This window comes from Thunnus maccoyii, chromosome 1 (genome assembly GCF_910596095.1).
Source record: "Thunnus maccoyii chromosome 1, fThuMac1.1, whole genome shotgun sequence".
In the NCBI taxonomy this organism is placed as follows: Eukaryota; Metazoa; Chordata; class Actinopteri; order Scombriformes; family Scombridae; genus Thunnus; species Thunnus maccoyii.
This window is the reverse complement of record NC_056533.1, coordinates 24,166,409-24,185,983: the sequence shown is the minus strand read 5'-3', so window position 1 is coordinate 24,185,983 and position 19,575 is coordinate 24,166,409. Positions and strand designations below refer to the sequence as shown.

Sequence of the window (19,575 nt, the reverse complement as noted above, 5' to 3'; positions counted from 1 at the left end):
AATTTTTAAAAATCTTTTATTAGGAGCTCAGTGTGGGGAGGAGGTGGTAAGTTTTGTGTAATAAGCGGATTGACGGTCACAGAAGGGTTATGGGTCACCTCCCTCACTTGCACCGGGACAGGATGACAGTTCTGGCTGGTTGACTGTGAGAAAATACCATTTAGGGCAGCTGGTGACACGTTTATTGAGCCTGTCAAATTAACAAAAGCAATGAGCTGAGCCGGGACAAGAGTCACAATAACACACACACACAAAACACACACACACACACACACACACAAACACACACACACACACACACAGAGCATGTTTTTAATATCACCTGATCCAGAAGTTGTGCATCAATCAAACCCTGATCTCTGTGTCACCTTGGGCTTTTTAAAACTCCTGGGTTGTTTGATGCCAATGTCATAGGACGGAGAATGCACTAATACTGCTCCACACAGAGCAGGAGTCCAAACAAAATAAATGATGTCTGCATACATATTAACATTAAATCAAAAAGAGATGAGCAGATGCATAGGTTTAAAAGCAATAAATTAGCATATTGCTGGAGTATGACAAGTATGACATTAATCATTATCTTGTGCATTTCTACAGCTGTGTTTGAATTTAAAGTCCTCCTCTACTCAAAAAAATGTTCACTTGGATGTTTGACCCTCACTGTGCAGAGTGACGTACATCTGTGCACAGTTTCACACTAGAAGACTCAAGTTTTTAAAACTCATCTGTTGAAAGGGGAAAGTTTCTTCAGAGTTTAAGATGCGTACGTATGACGTGTTTTTTTCTGGCATCACGACTAGTCTGGAGCCAATTGCAGTTCAATATGTAACTTACACAAGTGTGACGTGGAAACTTTAAGCCTTGAAGAATTAACTTTTCACTGAAGCAGGAGACATCTTAAGCTCCATCCTAAATGAAAAGTACTTGCATATTCATTGATTCTGAATTTTTCAATGAAAGAAAAGGAGTAGATGTAATATTTAGGATTTTTAACAAGATAAAACATAAAAGACATATCAGACACAAATTATTATTCCAAGAAAAGTATTTTTATAAATCTTAAAACATGTCTCGGGGTGATTTTTAATATTTCCAGTCAAAAGATCCTGGCCTACATGAAACAACACAAAATATACAGGCTTTAATTTCACAAGAATTAGAGACCAACTTCAAAATCATTTTCTGTAATAAAGGCATTTTGCTGGTTCATATTTATCAGCACTTATATCAAAAATATATAACTGAAAGGGTCTAAAAGTTCCCACAGTTTTTTGAACAAAGAACAAGATTAGACTCATTGTTGTTGGAATTTTGTTATAAATTAAAGTTATCCATCACTGTGCCGTTGCATTTCTTTAGATGTTTTTCTTTTAGTAGATCATTAAGCACAGTGAGTCATTGAACAACTTCAGCCTTTAGAAGGTTTTTTATCTTAATTATACTTGATGATGATGATAAGAAAGAAACGGGTGTATTGTTTTGTTTAGTTGTATCTCCCCTGATGATCATCTGTGAGAATAGTGTTGAAGCTTTGTTGATGGAGGTGGGGGTCAGCTCCTAAATCGAAATAACACCTCCAAATAGCTCAATAAGTGCTCCTCCTCCCTCTCATCTCCATTAAGAGGTTAGCACAGTCAATAGGTCCAGCCAAACACTGGGGAATGACCCTATTGATTTCACCGACAGGGAAGGAGGGCAGCCATTAACTGTGCACTTCCTGTGGCCTTGGTGGAGTGGTGAAAACTCTTAGCTTAAAACCCCACTGTAATGGTTTTATCCACTGATCTCGTGGGTTTTCTTTTTTTTCAGAAATCTTAATCTAGTTTAATTTCTTCAAGAGCAAACCATTAATGCCTGGCTCACAAAATTCATATTTTTCTGTATTGACAAGTAAGTAGAGGGAAATATTCTGCAAAAAATATATAGTGTATACGGTATGGAGTATTTGCTGAAATTACCCAGCAAGCTCTGTGACCAACCAATCTCATTAAACAAATAAGACCTAACATGGTGCACGCTTTGGCAATCATGCCTCATAATAGCATTGTTACATCCTGCACATGAGCAGCATATTAAATGTATTTTTACCACACAAAACAGAATAGCAATATCCATCTGAACTACCTCAGTCATGTCATACAGAAAACCAAATGAGAAACGGTGTATTCATGTGAAAGTGAATGTTACAGTTTCAAGCAGGGTGGTTGAATTTCAACTGCAAATCAGCTGCTGCATTTAGGATGTGTGCTCATCAGCTTTTAGGTTATATTGCTGGTTCAGAGCTCCTTCGTGCAATCAAGGTGAGATTTTTTTTTTTTTTTTTCATAGAGACATTGACCCTGGATTGTATCATACAGCCTTCCTCAGCAGATGGAGTTAGTTGTAATGGAACTGCAGATGTTCAAGTTTAAACTTTCTGTACATTTTACAGACTTAAAGAATCAAATTTCAATCTCCAATTTGTAGCAAACATGAACGGAGAAAAAATAAATTCGAACATCTATAACTGATTAAATTGCATCTGCTGAGGAAGATTGTGTGTCACAATCAAAAGCTTCAGAACAGCTACTAATGGACTTTCTGGGGAAACTATTTTATCCACATTTAAAGGGGCCAAAACCCATAAAGAAACCATTACTCTATATACAATAGGGGTGTTTTCTTGTCAGCCTGAGAGATTCAAGACCTAATCAAATCCAATTTTTCAAGCATTTTTTTTTCAATATTTCAATACAATAAATACACAGTACAGTAAATGACTCAGTGCATATTAACTACACAGAGCAGCAGTGGTATTGTGAAATTATTCTCCTTTTTGGTCAATACAAACTCTCAGGACACAGATTTGTTTACTTTTTTTTTATCAAAAAAGGATAGAGAGTATTTCATTTTGACATCAACAAACCTCTCAATTTACACAGCAACAGAAGCCATAGAATCACACTGTAACTTCAGAGGCACAAAAACAGGAAACTTTTTACTACTTCAGGTTGCACATTTGTCATTTTTGAAAAATGTAGAATCGCCTGTTTAGATTTCATCCTTTATGTCAATGAATATTGTTGCAACAATGAAATCAGGATGTACAGGGGAAGGAGGAAGGAGGAGGTACATTTGGTTAGATAGGGAAAAGGGGGGTCCAGCCACTTGATGAAGAACATTTTTAAAACTAAAAACTGAGAACAGAGAGAGAGAAAGAGAGATAGATAGATAGAGAGAGAGAGAGAGAGAGAGAGAGAGAGAGAGAGAGAGAGAGAGAGAGAGAGAGAGAGAGAGGAGGGGGGGGGGACAACAGCACACAGTTCATGAAGACAACATTTAAACAAAAACAGAGACATGAAGAAGAAGAGCGTCCGATTTTAACGGAGCTCAGTTTATCATTCTCATCTGGTGAGCAGCCCCGTCACAAACTCCTTGCATTTTCTTATTGTCAAAGACGTTTGTGTTGGACTCTATTACTATATTTTTATACATATATTTCTGTTTTTTTCTTTACAAGTATTAGTGTTTATTTTCTACATTTGTTATCACAAAAAACACGACTTTTGAACAAATGCATAAAAAACAGTTACATAATGACTGTTCATGATGATTCATGATGTTTGACATTTGACCAGAACTGTTACTATGGATTTATTGCTTTGTACACTGAGTAATGTTTGGTGCTACCTGCACACTTGGGGGGTAGAGGGGGTCCAGACTGGAACCTCACTGCTGATGGGCTGTACTACCTTAAAAAAATCATCTGACTTCCAGCTAAAACCCAGCTCTGCTCTTCAGCTTTGGTTAATTGTGCAAAGAAATTGAAGCATCAGTAACAGTTTCTGAGACAAAGACAAATAAGTGTGAAAGAAATCTAAAAGGAACAATTAAAAAAAAAAAGACATACTACAAATTTCATTTTGTTCCATGCATAAATACACATCCACACACATCTATATTGTGAAGTGCTGACGTACGATCTCCACAGACAAGTGAAAAATGAAACAAACTTGGCCCCCTTCAGACCTTGTCAGTGTAAGTGCAGAATGAGGACGAAACTGATTCTAGAGGCAGACTATTTTGTACTCAGGAGCCTGAAAAACTTTTCATTGCCAGATTCTCATAGGTATATACATTATAGTTCATTTAATCATCATCTCACTTCCATTCTGAAATGAAAATGGACAAATGGCAGTTTGTCCAAATTGCACATGTCTGTGATTGCCTCTCCTACTGTATCTTCTCTAGAACTATACGTAGAAATCTTCCATTTTGGTGAACTTTACGCCAAGTATTGATATCTGTAAACATTCAAATACTTCTCTTCTACCATGTCATGTGACATTTTAAATTCATCTTCATATAGTTTGAACATGTGAACTAGAAATTACTCCCTTATACCTTTGCCCATATTTTTATATACCACTATTTTATATATTCTGTATGTTTTTCTCTCATAAAACATCATTAGGTGTGCTGCTCTAATATATTAAGACTCTGATACTCTCTTGGTCTAACAACATTTAATCTGTAAACTCTTATAGATCTTTACTTTGTGCACCTGTAGTTATCTCTGTCATATATGTTTTATCTGAGACAAATCTTTCAACAAATGCTTTTAGTGGCTTGACAGTAATCATGAAAATGGCTTTACTCCTGCACTACACTGCTGAGATGTGTTGGGCTACAAATGCTAAAATCATACTCTCAGCTGCAGAGGTACCGTGTTACAAAATGACATGTAGCAAACATTTTTAAGACATTTTTTTTTAACCTTTTATACAGTCATCACTATGCCACTCGTCAAATCTCTACACCAAGTCACCTACATGTTAAGGACTTAGATTTACACACACAGAAGCCAGTGATAAGAAAAAAAAAACAATCATATTGTGCATTTAAAGGACACACTACTCTGAGTGCATTCAGGAGAGATACAGTACAATCTATATCAACAGAGTGTCTAGTTTCTGTTCACAATGCTGTGCAGTGACATGTTTATACACTGTAATGGCTGGCTTGTCGGACGTTGTACTGTAACAAGAACCAGTTAATTTGATAAATAAGGGGTTGGTTCTGATGGGCTGCTTCTCTGTAACCATCAAGGCTTCAGTGTAGTCAGGAAGCCTCGGCTGATGGGATGAAAATGTTTACGTTTACACACGATTGCACTCCAAATAAATATATCTATCATCAATATGCATAATAATACATTTACAGACTGCCAATTTGATATGTGTTACACCTCTATTAATCAAATATCTTTTAGTGATTTTTATATATTTTAGTAATTTTTACATTAAGTTGATACTTTTTTAGATTTTTTAGAATTTGTGCAAACAATACAACGATGGATTGTAGCTCTTTTTCTTGTTTCTCATTTGTTGATATTTTTTATGACTAAACTGATGCATACTCAAGAAATGTTTGGTCTAAGAGTATCCCTCATCCTGCCTGTATCCATAGCCTCCTCCCTGTGCTTCTTCCTGGACATACTCCTCCGTCTTCTCCCAGCCGGCAGCCCAGCCGCCATTCACCTGCGTGGTGGCGCCGTACGACTTGCCATAATTTTGAGTGATGTCGCCTGTCTCTTCTGCTAGCTCGTCCTCGTCAATGAAGCCGCACTTCTCCTCGCTGGTCAGTTCGGGGTCGGCCCACGGCTGTTTTTCTCCTGATGCAAAGAGGCCGTAGAACACCACACCCCCATAATGCACCATGGAGGCAATTAGGAACACATACTGCCACTCCTCTCGAGTCTGAGGAGGAAGGATGAGGAAAGAAAGTGTTGTTTCTAAACCCTTAACAAGCATCAGTCTGCCAGTCAGTCAGTCATTAGAAACCTCTGCTGTGCAGCCAAACATTGCTCAAATCCATAAAAACTTAATTTTAAAATTCTAGTAGAGATCCCAAAGTTTCCAAAGATGCATCAAGCTGACTTTTGGGGAAATATGTATAAAATGATGCTCAAGATGTCAAGGATATTTTCAAGGAGTCTTGAATTTGAATGAATAGGCTGATAAGGAATATATGTGATACTATCAGACAGTGTGAGATGAGGTGATTTAAAAAACATGAAAGTCACAGGAGAAACAAAAACTCTAACACAACTATACATCAGTGGCTACAGGAATTTTTGAATAGTAAATACTTCTATATACTTACTGTACAACATTTAGTATCACTTAATCTGTCACTTTAACAACCTTTTATAATCTGCCATGAGTATTAGTAATACATCATTTTCAGATATTATTAAACCTTCCGTGTCTGTTTTTTAAGCTATAAATGTATTACTGTGTCAGTTATATTCAACATAGATGTGGCCATTACTTGAACAGACAAAAGTGCAGCTGAGACCAAAAAATGTTTTGATTGATCAATTTGCTTTATATTTCCTATATATGAAATGAAAGTGTTTTATTTACTGCCATGTTTGGAGTCTGATGGGAAAAGCCCTTACCTTGTTTTTTGTCATAGCACCAACAATCAGTGGACACACCATCCCAGACAGGGTACCCACACCGTTGGAGATGCCCATGAGGATGCTGGCATAGCGAGGAGCAATATCCAAGTGATTGACATTGAAGCCTGATAAAGCAAAAAAAAAAAAGTTTAAAAAATGAAAATATAGCTGACATATTTTCATCTTTGTGAGTTTTGGTAACCAGATTCAAATGGAGGGAAATACTGTGAAAATATGTATCAAAAGAAACAGAAAAAGGACACAGTTGTAGATGAAAGCTGCACAAATGGTGACCATCTTGTTGCAGATATAGGCAGTCCGCAACTCGCCACACATCCTCCCCCACCCTGACTGGCTGAATGAGTAATAGTCCTCGCTGGCTGCTGTGCGGTGCCTGCCTGGCAAATCCCCCCGAGACAGCTAGTACTGAATTATTAAACACTCCAGGAGAAGGCTCAAGAACAACAGGCAAGAATCTGATTTTGCACTCATGCAGTCACAGACCTCTGCATCCCCTGTAACTAAGCATTAACATGAAAGGATCTGTTGATTGAATGGCTGAAGAAGGCTTACAGGTTCATTTGCCATTTCGTGTAAAAGTTCAAAAAATAAAATCTCATATCCCTCTGATGAAGTTTGTAGCTACACGGCCATAATAATTGATTAAATGCAATACTGGTGTTATCTGGATGGCTATTGGAAGTTGTTGTAAATGTAAATTCACAGAAAATAAAAGCATTAAAGTGTCAGTAGTACAAAATTTAATAGAAATCTACATCATCTGCAATATCATATTATCAGATGAAACTGGGATGTTCATCAAAATTGTGTTTAATTTCAAATACATTGCAACCATGTTTTACGATTCCCTCCCTTATAGCAGCCTGCCAAAGAGTCTGGACAGAAAATACAGATTTAATACAGTTAAATACAGTTTTACTATCCAGTCTTGGATGATCAGAGGATGGCATGCAAACAAAGCAATCTATTTTTTTTAGGGTATAATGTTTTCTATTTCCTTATGCTGTATCAATCTGAACCAGAATCCAAACCAAACAACACAAAACAATTTAGGTTCTCCACAAACTTTGTAATTTTGTGACTGGAAAAAAAGGAACTGAAAAACAATTTTGATGAATACCCAAGAGGCAGTGGTTAAATATTATAGACCAATATTACCAGTGGAGGTAAAGGCTGCTATCAACTACTACATTAAAGTAAAACTTTGACATTTTGGAAAATTCGCCTGTTCACTTTCTTGCAGAGAGTTAGATGAGAAGATTGATACGCTAAATATGAAGCTACAGACTGCTAGCTAGCCTAGTTAAGTTAGCCTAGCTTAGCATAAAGACTGGAAGCAGGGAGAAACAGCTAACCTGGCTCTGTCCAAAGGTCAAAAGGTGCTGGACTATAAATTTTGCTGCTATCTGCCAAGAACTAGTCTGGCATGTAACTGCATGTTAAAATCACAACTGGATGTTTTTTGTTTTTGTTTTTTTTACCTTCAGACAGAAGGTCTTGTTTCCAGTGATTTATGCTAAGCTAAGCTAACTATCTCTTGGCTCTAGCTTCATATTTACTGGACAGATTTGAGAGTGGTATCAACATTCTCATCTAAAGCCTGTCAAAATGTCAAACTATTTAAAGGACCAGTGTGTAGGATTTAGTAACATCTAGTGGTGAGGTTGCAGATTGCAACCCACTGAATACCCCTCCCCCTCACCCTCCCCTTCCAAGCTTGTAGGAGAAGCTACTTTGGCTGCAAAACTCATGAAAAGTGTGAAAGGCCTTCTCTAGAGACAGTGTTTGGTTTGTCCATTTTGGGCTTCTGTAGAAACATGGCAGTGCAACACGGCAGGCTCTGTGGAGGACCCGCTCCCTATGTAGATATAAGTCTAAGATAACGAAAACACAACGATTCTTATTTTCAGGTGATTATACGCTAATGAAAACATATATTATATTCCATTTCTGCCAAGTCTGTTGAATTAGATGCCACTAGATTCTACACACTGTACCTTTAACTATACTTTTGAATGTCATTGCTTGCTTTCCTTACAAATTACTAACTACTAAAAAAACTACTGGTTTTGTGAAAGATGTTCTACACATTCACATCCTTATTCACTTCAAATGTGATTTATCCTTCTCTTAGACACCAAATCCATTAACTCTTCTGTAGTGAAAACTATAGTAAACCACACAATTAAATCCAACTAGATTTCAACTACAGAATATAATACGCTAAATTGTATATAAACTATATTTATGGTTGAGAGACTATAAAATATGTTTTACTTCTACTAACCTGATATAGCAAATCCACTGAAGCCCACTGCCAGCACCAGGAAGGATATTGCCACCCCTTTGCTGTGGGAATATCCTACCACCAGCAGCAATGTGGCCTCCATGCCAAATCCTAACAGAGACAGACAGCAGGTCACACATACACACATACACACACAGAAATACACAAAGCCCACGGGCTGTTGGCCATCACAGTGCCAATTGAATTAAGCATGATACACGGTCTGCACTCAATTACATAAGTGACAGATATGAAATCAATGCACAGTCAACATTAGTGAGGCAACTTGTGTACAAGTATTGAACAGATAGATTTTTACAAAAATACAAATGCAACTATCTCGACTTTAGCCCGTCTGGTCACCATGTGGCGAAGACCAGCTAAAAAAATAAACAATATGGATCTAACACCGTGACCGCAACACCCTGCTGCTGTGCAGAGAGAGGTGTGGAAAATTATATTTCATCCTCAGCTCAGACTTCTCACCTCCACAGTTCATGATTTTCCTGACATTGGTAGTTGACAGGATGTTCTTGCTGCGCAGGTAGTCGGCCAGTTGGCCGCCGATGGGCACAATAATGGTCATCACCAAATGGGGCAGGGCAGACACTATGCCGACCTAAAGCCACATACAGGAAACCAACCAAATCAGGTGTAATTGCAATATATTTTCTATTAGACTTCAAATATTGCTAGTTTAATGATGTCTTTTGTTTTATTTTCTCTGCTTTTAAAGGAGTTAAAACACTATCAAACAGAAAAGTTGCCATTTGATGTATTCACTGGTTTTCTTATCCTGCTGTTGGCAACAGATCTGATTGTTTCTATCATTGTCAAATAATTTGTGACATCAAAACTTTTTTCATCATGCCTTGTTACGTAATGTATCAGTTCATGAGAAATACCCACAGGCCAACAGTTGAACCGCCATTGATTTTGCTAGCGATTCAGTCCAAGAGCAAAATGTCACATGCCCGAAAACCTCTAGCAACCATAGTTGTGTATTTGAGTGGGTTTTTTTCCATTGCATTTGAACACATTGTTTATAAACCACATAACTGTTGATGTAGACCCACCTTACTTATCTCAAAGCCAAACACTTCCTCAAAGTATGCAGGCTGGCTGATGAGCAGCAGGTAAAACGTCCAGCTCCTGCAGAAGTTGGCCACGATGATTGCATAGACAGGCATTGAGGTGAAGAATTTCCTCCAGGGGGTCTTGAATTTCTAATAATAATAATAATCACAATACATTTATTTTTTATAGCGGAGTATGATAAAAGTATGAAGTGATGGAGATTTGAATGGAAGTGACCTTTTCTCAGATCACAATATCTAATTTAATGGCTTTATGTTTTGGCTTTAAATGGTTGATGAAACTGTAGCTTGGTATCCTCTATAACGCAGGGGATTTAAAAACAAAGAGTACTGGGTGAAGTAAATTATATTTGTTGGCTAGTTGTTACTTTTTCCCCTCACCTCAGTAGGACCCATTAGCATGGCACTCTCTCCAATACTCTCCTCAATGTAGCAGCGCTCCTCATCAGTGATGGTCGGATGTTCAGCAGGGCTCTCGTAAGACACTAAGATCCAGAACATGTACCATAATATGCCGAAGCACCCTGCATATCACAGACAGATAGAAGTCGCGATTTTAAATAATTGCAGATGTGCTGCATCAATTCTGACCTCAGCAGTATGCACACAGTATGTGTTTGGCAGCCTGATCTTTCCAAAATGCCTGAGAGAATAAAACCCAGACAGGAAGGCTAACTGCATCCAGTCCAGAGAAAAAGATGGGGGGTTATTTATTGACACACCAAAACATCAGGGGGAGGAAATCAATACGCAGTCTGCCGGGATAAATCCATTTGACTTTCACTGGACTCTCTGACAGTCAAACTCTTAAGCTTCAAAACACTTAACCAAAACATATTTCAAGACATTTATACTCCTTTATAATCATGTCAACACAGAATTATTCTCTTGGGTATACTAAACAATACACATACTTATCACATGCAAACCCTCATCAATCAATCTTACCGTAGACGTAGAAGACTGAGGACCAGCCTGAATACTGAACCAGGATCCCAGCCAGAGGCATCGCAATCACAGCACCAGCATAAGAGCCTGAGAAACAGAGACAAAGCAGTTGAAGGGAAACATGTTGTTGACCTCAGGCATCTTAAATAAATCTATGAAAGCCAATCGCATGAAAAATGAATATTTACCACAGAAAGAGATGGTGGCCAGACGACTCCTTTCCAGCGGAGGAGCCCACTTACTCCAGATGCCATGACAAGCTGGGTAGGTGACTCCCTAAACATCACAGAGCATCAGTCTGTATTAATTTATGTTAAAGAGATATGAGTTAAGGGATAGGTTCACAATTTTTCAAGTCTGTCCTAAAACAATAGTCAAATGCCCAAATGAACATAGACACATGTTTTTCTTGCTGTAATCATTCCTCCTGTTCATACTGAACATTAGAAGATCCCTTCATAATGTACTTTCAATGTAAGTGATGGAGGACAAAATCCACAAGCCTCTTTCTGTGCAAAAATGTATTTGAAAATTTCCATTACAATCCCTGTTTTTGTTACGACCCTTCCGCTGCAGCTGAACAGGAAAACATTGTCTGTCAAGACACAAAGAGGGATTTTTTTTACTAAAAAGACTGACTGTGGAGGATATCCACTTTATTTGACTAACTCAGATGACTGGAGCCTCATATTATCTTCAGGTAACCTTTCAAATACATTTTTGCCCAAATGAGGAGTGTGGAGTTTGTCCATTACTTACATTGTAAGCACATTTAGAGAAGATCTTCTAATGGTCAGTGTGAACAGGAGGAACGATCACAGTAAGCAAAACCTGTTCATTGTTCATTTGGTCACCTGAATGTTGTTAGACTTGAAAAATTGTGAACCTATACTTTAAACTGGGAATGTTCTTCCTGATAGACACGGTGTGTTTGGGAAATGTATCATGAACATGGTCAATGCCCCATGTCAGCCATTTGTGGCGTCCTAGGAGCCATTACAGGGATTGATTCCCTGAAGCACAATGCTTCAAATCCAACCTTCTAATGTTTAAACATAAAAATATATATTGCAGTTTTGTACAATTAATTTATTATAGGTCCTGTACATGCATTACTTTGCACCCGTTTTTGATGGATCCAACACTGTATTGTGTCAGTGAATAATGGCTCAAAAACCCAATAGCAAATATAAATATAAACATTTTACTGTATGCATTTATGTCAAGCAATATAAAGTGGAGTACAATGCTTTTAGTCACCACAAGTGAAATTTACCCAAATGCTCTACTACCTTGCAAGTTGTATTACTGGGTGACTTTGAGCTTTTGAGGATGTACAAACACTCTACAAGGGAATGTCCTTTTAGTCATGAACCAACAGATATCTGAGATAATAACTAACAAATATTAACATTTTCACCTGTGTAATTAACATGAACAAATTGCACAGTGCCATGAGCAAAGAGGACCTGATGAGCTGTTCATGGAGCAAAGCAGCCCTGCAGCTATTAAATGTTCATCAGCCACTAATTTGAACAAACTGTGCAGACGCAAAACACAATCTGTATCGACTTTCTTAGGAGAGCGGTGCTTTGCCTATATGCTCTTGTGGGGGATGAAATATTGAGAGTATAATATTAGATTAATTTCATTTATTCTCCTCAAAATGTATAAAAACTATCATTAAACCTTCATTAAAGATCTGATGCTAGCCTACTGATTAACCATCATGGCCTCACCCACCTCCTAAAAAACAATTTTCTAATTAGACACACGATGCCCACCAACAACTTTACCTTCACATTTGATTATTTCTGTAATATGTGCATACAGTATATAATGTGTTTATGCAATAAAACCACTAGCGTCAGACTTCTGTAGCCTATTCTTCACCATAACAACAGATCATCAGCATATCAGCTACAATATACATTTGACAGATATTTGTGTGTCATGTTTCACTACAAAGCCAGAGGATTAATGTGCTTTTGCATATCAACATTACCCTTTTCATGTATCTGTATACCAGCACTTTGCTGTTGTGTATCCTGGAGACAAAGTGTGACAGGAAAAGCTGGACTATCCCACAAACACTCAACTGTAGTGGACTGGATCAATACAGCCCGTCTCAGATTTCCACAGGATGAATATCCAATGCATGTTATAGTCTTTCCTTTGCTTTCTCATTGTGTAAAGATTGTAGGAAGTCCCTTTGTATTTATAGTCTACAGTATAGTGTTGTTATTCATAGCTATTAAGCACTAGCTCACCTTTATGGTCTATTAATGGTAAGAATACTTTAAATACTTTACATGTATTCATGAATACATTAAATTTATCACACACTAAATTTATTAGAGAGGACAAAGACTCAAAAAAATGTTGTAATACACCTTAAAATGTTAAAATTTTCTCTTCCACAGGATGCTTTTGGGTGTTGATGTGGGGGGAATCTCTACTCTTACCTCCACCAGTCCTTGTAATATCCTGACAAAAATGACACACCCATAATGGACTCGGGCAGCCGAAGGAATGAACATGTTGAGAGTCGATGTTAGGACAATGGCTGCACCAAACACCCTGAAAATGATAGAAATGTATTTGAAATATAACATTTTATATAGAGCAACTCCCATCATAATTATTTAATGTCAACTTAACGTATGACATTTTTTTTTTGCTTTGTGCCATAGTGAGTAGAAACAGTGCCTTGAAATATTACATTAGAATATTAATTATTAAATATTAAATATACCTTTCCCTTTTTTAAAACATTATTGTAGGCCTAATAAGTGGTTTTTAAAACACTTTACAGTAAAAACATCCATGAAACATATTCGATTTGTTGTTTACATTAAAAGGCCTTTCAAAGTCGCGTTTTTGTTTACTGTTTCCTTTAGATTGAACGCAAATCTGCCGTCACACTTGAATTATCTGTGCAGTTTAATCATCATTGCACATATGTTCGTATTTCGTGTCCTCCTCGGTTCTGATTGGCCCAGAGCCAGTGACGTCGGGGAAATTAATATTTCACGCAGCAACGCCCCGTCACCATTCACATATCTGTCGCTTAGCAACCATTTGCTCTAACTGGTTTTCATGAAATACGTTTTTCATGAATAATAAACATATTTCATTTTAATTTGACATTGAAATCGATGCAAATAGTTACGAATTTTATTGATTTTTTTACATTACAATATTTTACAATAACTTTCATTAACACGCCTCGCCATTGTTTATTATTAGCTTCAGCCTGGTAAACTGGATAAGGTTTCGTCTTTGTTCTTGTTGTTAAAATTGGAATAAACGAAGAACGTTATATTTAGCGGTTTTTGTTTTTTTGTTGTTGTTTTTTTTCTTAATCGTGCGGGAGCAGCTGATCTAGTGGAAGAAACCATCCATAAACACGGAGCTATTTCCCATTTCTGTCACGTCCTCCCGCCCCTCTCATCTGCACGCGGGGGGCACGCCCTAATCCGGTTGAGACTACTGTTGGGCACGAGACCAATTGATTCGATTACATCCTCGTGTCAATCAACAGCACGAGGACGGACAAACATGTTTTTTTTTGTTTTTTTTTTTTGCAGTAGGTTGGCCTGGACTTGATATAAACTGTCTATAGCGAGTAAATCCATGCTGCAATAGAGCCTTTTTTTTTTAAAAAAAATATAGGCCCCAATAATTATTTTGCTATTTTAAATTTAGAAAACGTTTACTGTCATTGCGAAATCAAGACTGAGGCCTGTAAACCATTTTGCCTCCATACATGTTCATTTTTGCTACTAAAATGATTAACAAAGCAATTTATGTCCACACACATCCTACAACATTTTATCCCCAAAATGTGCGCCATCATATTCATATTGAAGCAGGCTATATGTAATATAACGTAATGATAATGTGTGTCGCTTTGGCAATGCTCGTGTGAATAAAAGCCTTTTGGCGACAAGACAGGGTCTGGTCTCCATGCCCCGAGAGAGCGACAGATTAGACCCGGCTCCCCCCAGGGAGCTCATTAACAGGTGGCAGAAAGCCCTGACACCGGGAGCTGCAGGCCTGCCAGCCCGGCGCCCTGCCTGCAGCTCTGCATCACTTCAGAGCAGCTGATCAGCCATAAACCGCCTGCTGCTGCCTTTATGCACTGATATATACTCACACTATAACTGTGTATTGTTCGTTCAGTTCATAATTCAGACAATCATGACGCCATTTTTTTCATTTCTGGCCTTGGCGTTGTTTTGGGTTTTTTTAAATATTGTTAACTGAATTTATTGGGATGTCTGTGTTCGTTTTCGATTCCTATCTATTTCATAAATGTCGAAGAAATGAAACAATAAAGGAGGAGAGAAGGGGGGAGGGAGGGGAGATCAGGCCAACTGTTCAGTTTAATAAACAAAAATCATAAAAATCACATTGCTTCCTCCGCCAAATGAATGTGTCTGCGCTGTATTTATGGTAATTCATGGGGAGTGCCGCCTACCTGTTTGCTGCCAGTCTGGAGGATATGTATCCTCCCGGGATTTGCGTCACAATGTAGCCCCAGAAAAAAGATCCGTGAATCATTCCCACCGTCTCTGGATCCCAGTTGAACTTGGCTTTCTAATGGGGAAAATAAAACCAATAAAAACGAGCAAACACAGACGCTGAATATTAATAAATGACCTCTGCTGGAGGCTAGACATTTCTTTCTCTTTCTCTTCAATATCATTGAAGAAATTAACGAAAAAATATGTACTTTTCTGAGTAGAAGGATTTAAACGTGACGGCCTGATTAGTATTATTGAAAGGCCTGAAACGTTTTAATTCGATCCAGTCCAACATTGATCTGTTCACCAACATCATGGACATGATCTGTCAGAGTTTTTTTTTCAACCAACGTGAAGCTGTGCAGGCAAGACGATTAGATGACGAATATTTGGCCTAAATGCAAAAAATCACATATATACCTAAATATATATAGGCTGTGAATTCACATATAGATACATCATTTTAAAATGTATGTCTCTTTTAATTTAGCACATACTGGACCTTTATGCAAATATTGCTGTCAAGGAAATGTTGATTTTAGAATAAAGTCAATTACTTACATTTCTACACGTTTAAAACTATACACGCAGGATACAGAGATGCATTTGACTTTCAGTCTTTTTTTAAAATTACATGATGTATTATCCAAAAAATACTACATAGGTTATTTGACATTATAATATATGACGAATTCTCTTGTGCATTAACACTTTGGGCATGATTTAAAATATTACAGGCCTATTAAAGGGTTTCTTACTCACAAATATCAGCTTAAACGTTGCGAAAGCTCATCAGCATGATTATTGGGGATCATCAAGATTTCTAAAATGATTATAAGGCCTAATAAGGAAGTAGGCCTTTACACATGCTTGTTCTTTTTTTTTTCTTGATAAAATAACGATCAGGTGTCTCATGTCTCGAGCCATGCTTTACGTCGTTTTTTACGTCAGGAGGTGCTCTCGTGCTGTTGCCACACCTCTTTGATGATGATCTTCCCGTTCTGGTGGATGGTGCTGTTATTGACCATGCCCACTATGGCCACGCCCAGGTTACACCGGATACCGAAGGAGATGCAGAAGCCCAGGCCGCTCATGATGGCGATGATGTAGCGGCGCGGCAGACCGAAGCAGTTGCAGTCGCACAGCGGGGGTTTCTTCTCCGCGGCCTCCCGGGGACGCCCATCCTCCGTCAGCTCGATCACCTCCCCGGTTTTCTGTTTCCTCTCTACCACCCTGCAACAGCCAGGTGAGCACAACACTGTCTAGCAAACAGTCCCCCAACCAAGTGACATCACATGAGATAACGCCCCCCCCAAAACCGAATAATTTCTCCCAATGGAAAATATTTCTATGGAGGCCTTTTTCATTTTTATGTCATTAATATTCTATTTGAAATGGATGCTATGGAGCTCGTGTGGTTTGTAGTATCTGGGATTTCTTGCATCATTTCAGTGAAGAAAACACAACAAGTAACTCCTGCAGAATCACCACATGCAGCAGCACAAGTGGTGAGGCCTCTATACTGTATTTTCTTACTGATTTTCACACTGTGAGCATCACATCTGTGAGATTCAAGTCAAGATGACTCAAACAGACATAAACAACGAATTAAACCCAAATATGTGCACCTGTATGTGCGCTGAAGAAAACAATATAATAAAAAAAAACAACACACTTCTCATGTAGAGCTTGAAAAAAAGGCGAATATGTCCCGGTACCGCATTGCAGCAGCCCGCTCACTTTCACACTCATTAGCATTCACGGGACCGAGCAGCAGCTCCAGCCTCCAGACACACGTCTGTGGGCATTCCTCAAAGTCTTTTTTTCCTTTTTTGTCCCCCCTCAGGAACCTCACATTTACTCACCATGCGTCGTTTGTCCCAATTCAGGACATAAAATGATAAAAATCGAAACATCTAAATCCCTGTGTCTGCAAATGATGAATACAAAACAACAGGGCTGATTGATTATGGTGGAAAAAGAATCGAATAAAATGCAAACTAGTGAATGAATTGCAGTGAAATCAAAGGCCTCTGGAGATATAAATCCACTGCGTTTTTACAGAAAGACTCATTGTAACCAAAATTCTTCTGATCATAAGGCCTTTTGAAATTTGTATTTCATCTGCAGAGTTGAAGGAATTTATTACTTTGTGAAACAGTTCTCCCACAAACGCTTGAAATACATTAACGATAATTCACAAGTGAATTATCTAAACATAGCTTCAAATTTTTATTTATTCAGTTGCAGATACAGAAACTAGCAAGATCATGTCTACAGAAGAGAAAAATCCATGTATGGTATCATATAGGCAAACAGATGGATTGTAATTATTATGAAGCACGGCTTATCATTGGATGTGCGTCACTAGTTTTCAAGATAATATGGGAGACACTAAATTTTTTTTTGAATGAAACAAGAAATACGCGCGTGGCCTTCACGTCCTGTAGTGTACAATCCGTCTGCTAATGAGATTCAGGCATACAGGCCCTGCATCACGCTCGCATCCAGTGGCATTTAGGTTCTTCCAAAGAAACCCCTGCCAATACCATCACACATACACACACACACACACGCACGCACACACACACACACACACACACACACACACACACACACACACACACACACACACACACACACGCACACACACACACACACACGATTGCATAATTTTCCTCTCACTTCTAGAGGCGTGACTATAAAGATCCCTGTAAGTTGTAGAACAGTTTTTGGTGGCCTTGTAGACACAAACACACACACACACACACACACACACACACACACACACACACACACACACACACACACACACAGCATCCAAATAGTCACACTGTAACATCAAGAAATTACCAAACGCCAATCAGGCTGGTAAAAATGTCACGTCCTTACCTGTACATATGACCCAGGGTCTTCCCCGCAAATTCCTTCACCCCCGCCGCGGCTCTCGTCTTCACTGACTCCATATCCAGTTTCTATGTATAGGCCTGTTTTCTTAATATTATTTTACTGCTTAATCGATCGTCATGTTACGGCGCAGGACAGCCGACTGCAGCGGCTACGAGGAAAACAACAAAACCAAGTTGTGGTAAATGTGAGTCCAGAGAGGCGGCGATCCGACAGACGCGTCTGGGTTTTTCACAATGAAAGCGCGATTACACCTTCATGCAAAGGGGAATCAGACGAGCTGTGCGCCTCCATCCACCACCAACTCATCTCCTGCCTGGCGTACAGTAGCCACGCACAGTGCCATCACGACGAAAAAAGGAAAAGGAGTGAAATTGATAGCCCGGCGTCGTAGAGCGATATGGATCTGTCTCCGCAACAACAACAACAAAAGAGAGAGAGGGAGAGAGAGAAAGAGAGAGAGAGAGAGCGGACGGAAAAATAAAAAAAAGACTTAAGTTTAGAGAGCAGAGGTGGGTGTTTGGAGTTGCTTCAATAAATCAAAGAGGAGTGAGGCTGTATCGTGTCTCCTGTGGTGAGCGCAGGTTCATCTGACGTCGTGTTCAGCACCGAGGTCAGCGACAGCAGCTCCGCGTCCAACATCTGGCCAGCTGCTCAGCGCGAATGAAGGCCACAGTCAAAATATAACATGCTGATGTATTTACACGAATCTGTTTCTGTTTATTTCATAAGGTGTTAAGGGGAAGAGGAGGTTTTTACTCAAGATCAATTCGCATTATTTAATTTTAAAAGGATGCGAGGGTATAATGCAATTGAAATCAAGGCGATATGTATTTTATTTGTGGTTTTTATACTTAAATAAATAATTAAAAACAAGGATAGTAACCCCATATATGAAAGCTGCAGCTCTCCCGAGGGCGGTGCTATGGAAACCAAATGAGCAGGAGTGGATTTTCCCTCCAACAAGCTCCTCCACGTAGGAATCCATCAATAATTTAAGCGTCTCCCATATTTTCATCCCTCTCGACAACCATATCTTCCCACAGAAGCGTGCACACATTTTTGGAAGTCCTTTTGAATATTTTATGAGGTTTCAAGGATATATCATCCGATAACTGTCCTTCTGCAGACCAAATTTAGACAAATAATAATAGGCTAGTAAAACACATAATAATAATGATACTACTACTACTACTACTACTACTACTAATAATAATAATAATAATAATAATAATAACACTGATGATAATAATAATAATAAGAATAATAATAATAAGAAGAATATACTTCAAGATATAGATCTTAGATGTGCGATTTGCTGACAAAAGAGATGGGAGT

General features: G+C 38.5%; 1 protein-coding gene across 3 annotated transcripts; it reads right to left on the bottom strand.

Moving 5' to 3' along the window:
• Positions 1 to 3,571: 3,571 nt before the first annotated feature.
• slc17a6b (solute carrier family 17 member 6b) lies at positions 3,572 to 18,296 on the bottom strand. 3 transcript variants are annotated; one of them, XM_042413087.1, is made up of 13 exons: positions 18,223 to 18,296; positions 16,308 to 16,563; positions 15,285 to 15,403; positions 13,267 to 13,381; positions 10,990 to 11,077; positions 10,802 to 10,888; positions 10,235 to 10,377; positions 9,833 to 9,982; positions 9,243 to 9,375; positions 8,757 to 8,867; positions 6,446 to 6,573; positions 5,402 to 5,741; positions 3,572 to 5,117 (listed from the first exon to the last, which is right to left on the bottom strand). In XM_042413087.1, the coding sequence occupies exons 1-12, from the start codon at positions 18,294 to 18,296 to the stop codon at positions 5,418 to 5,420; spliced, it is 1,728 nt and encodes a 575-aa protein (XP_042269021.1). In that variant the 3' UTR covers positions 3,572 to 5,117; positions 5,402 to 5,417. The 3 variants fall into 3 exon arrangements, with proteins under 3 accessions (XP_042269021.1, XP_042269017.1, XP_042269022.1); XM_042413083.1 differs by having other exon boundaries at positions 3,572 to 5,741; XM_042413088.1 differs by lacking the exon at positions 18,223 to 18,296 and having other exon boundaries at positions 3,572 to 5,741; positions 16,308 to 16,568.
• Between the last annotated feature and the right edge of the window lie 1,279 nt (positions 18,297 to 19,575).

What these genes read in the sequence shown, in the direction of transcription:
- slc17a6b (XM_042413083.1), bottom strand. Translation starts at nt 18,296, where the DNA reads ATGGAGTCAGTGAAGACGAGAGCCGCGGCGGGGGTGAAGGAATTTGCG. An exon ending in ACCCTGGGTCATATGTACAG is followed by an intron (nt 16,564 to 18,222) that starts GTAAGGACGTGA and finishes TGGCTGTTGCAG; the next exon opens with GGTGGTAGAGAGGAAACAGA. An exon ending in GGAAGATCATCATCAAAGAG is followed by an intron (nt 15,404 to 16,307) that starts GTGTGGCAACAG and finishes TTTCCCCATTAG; the next exon opens with AAAGCCAAGTTCAACTGGGA.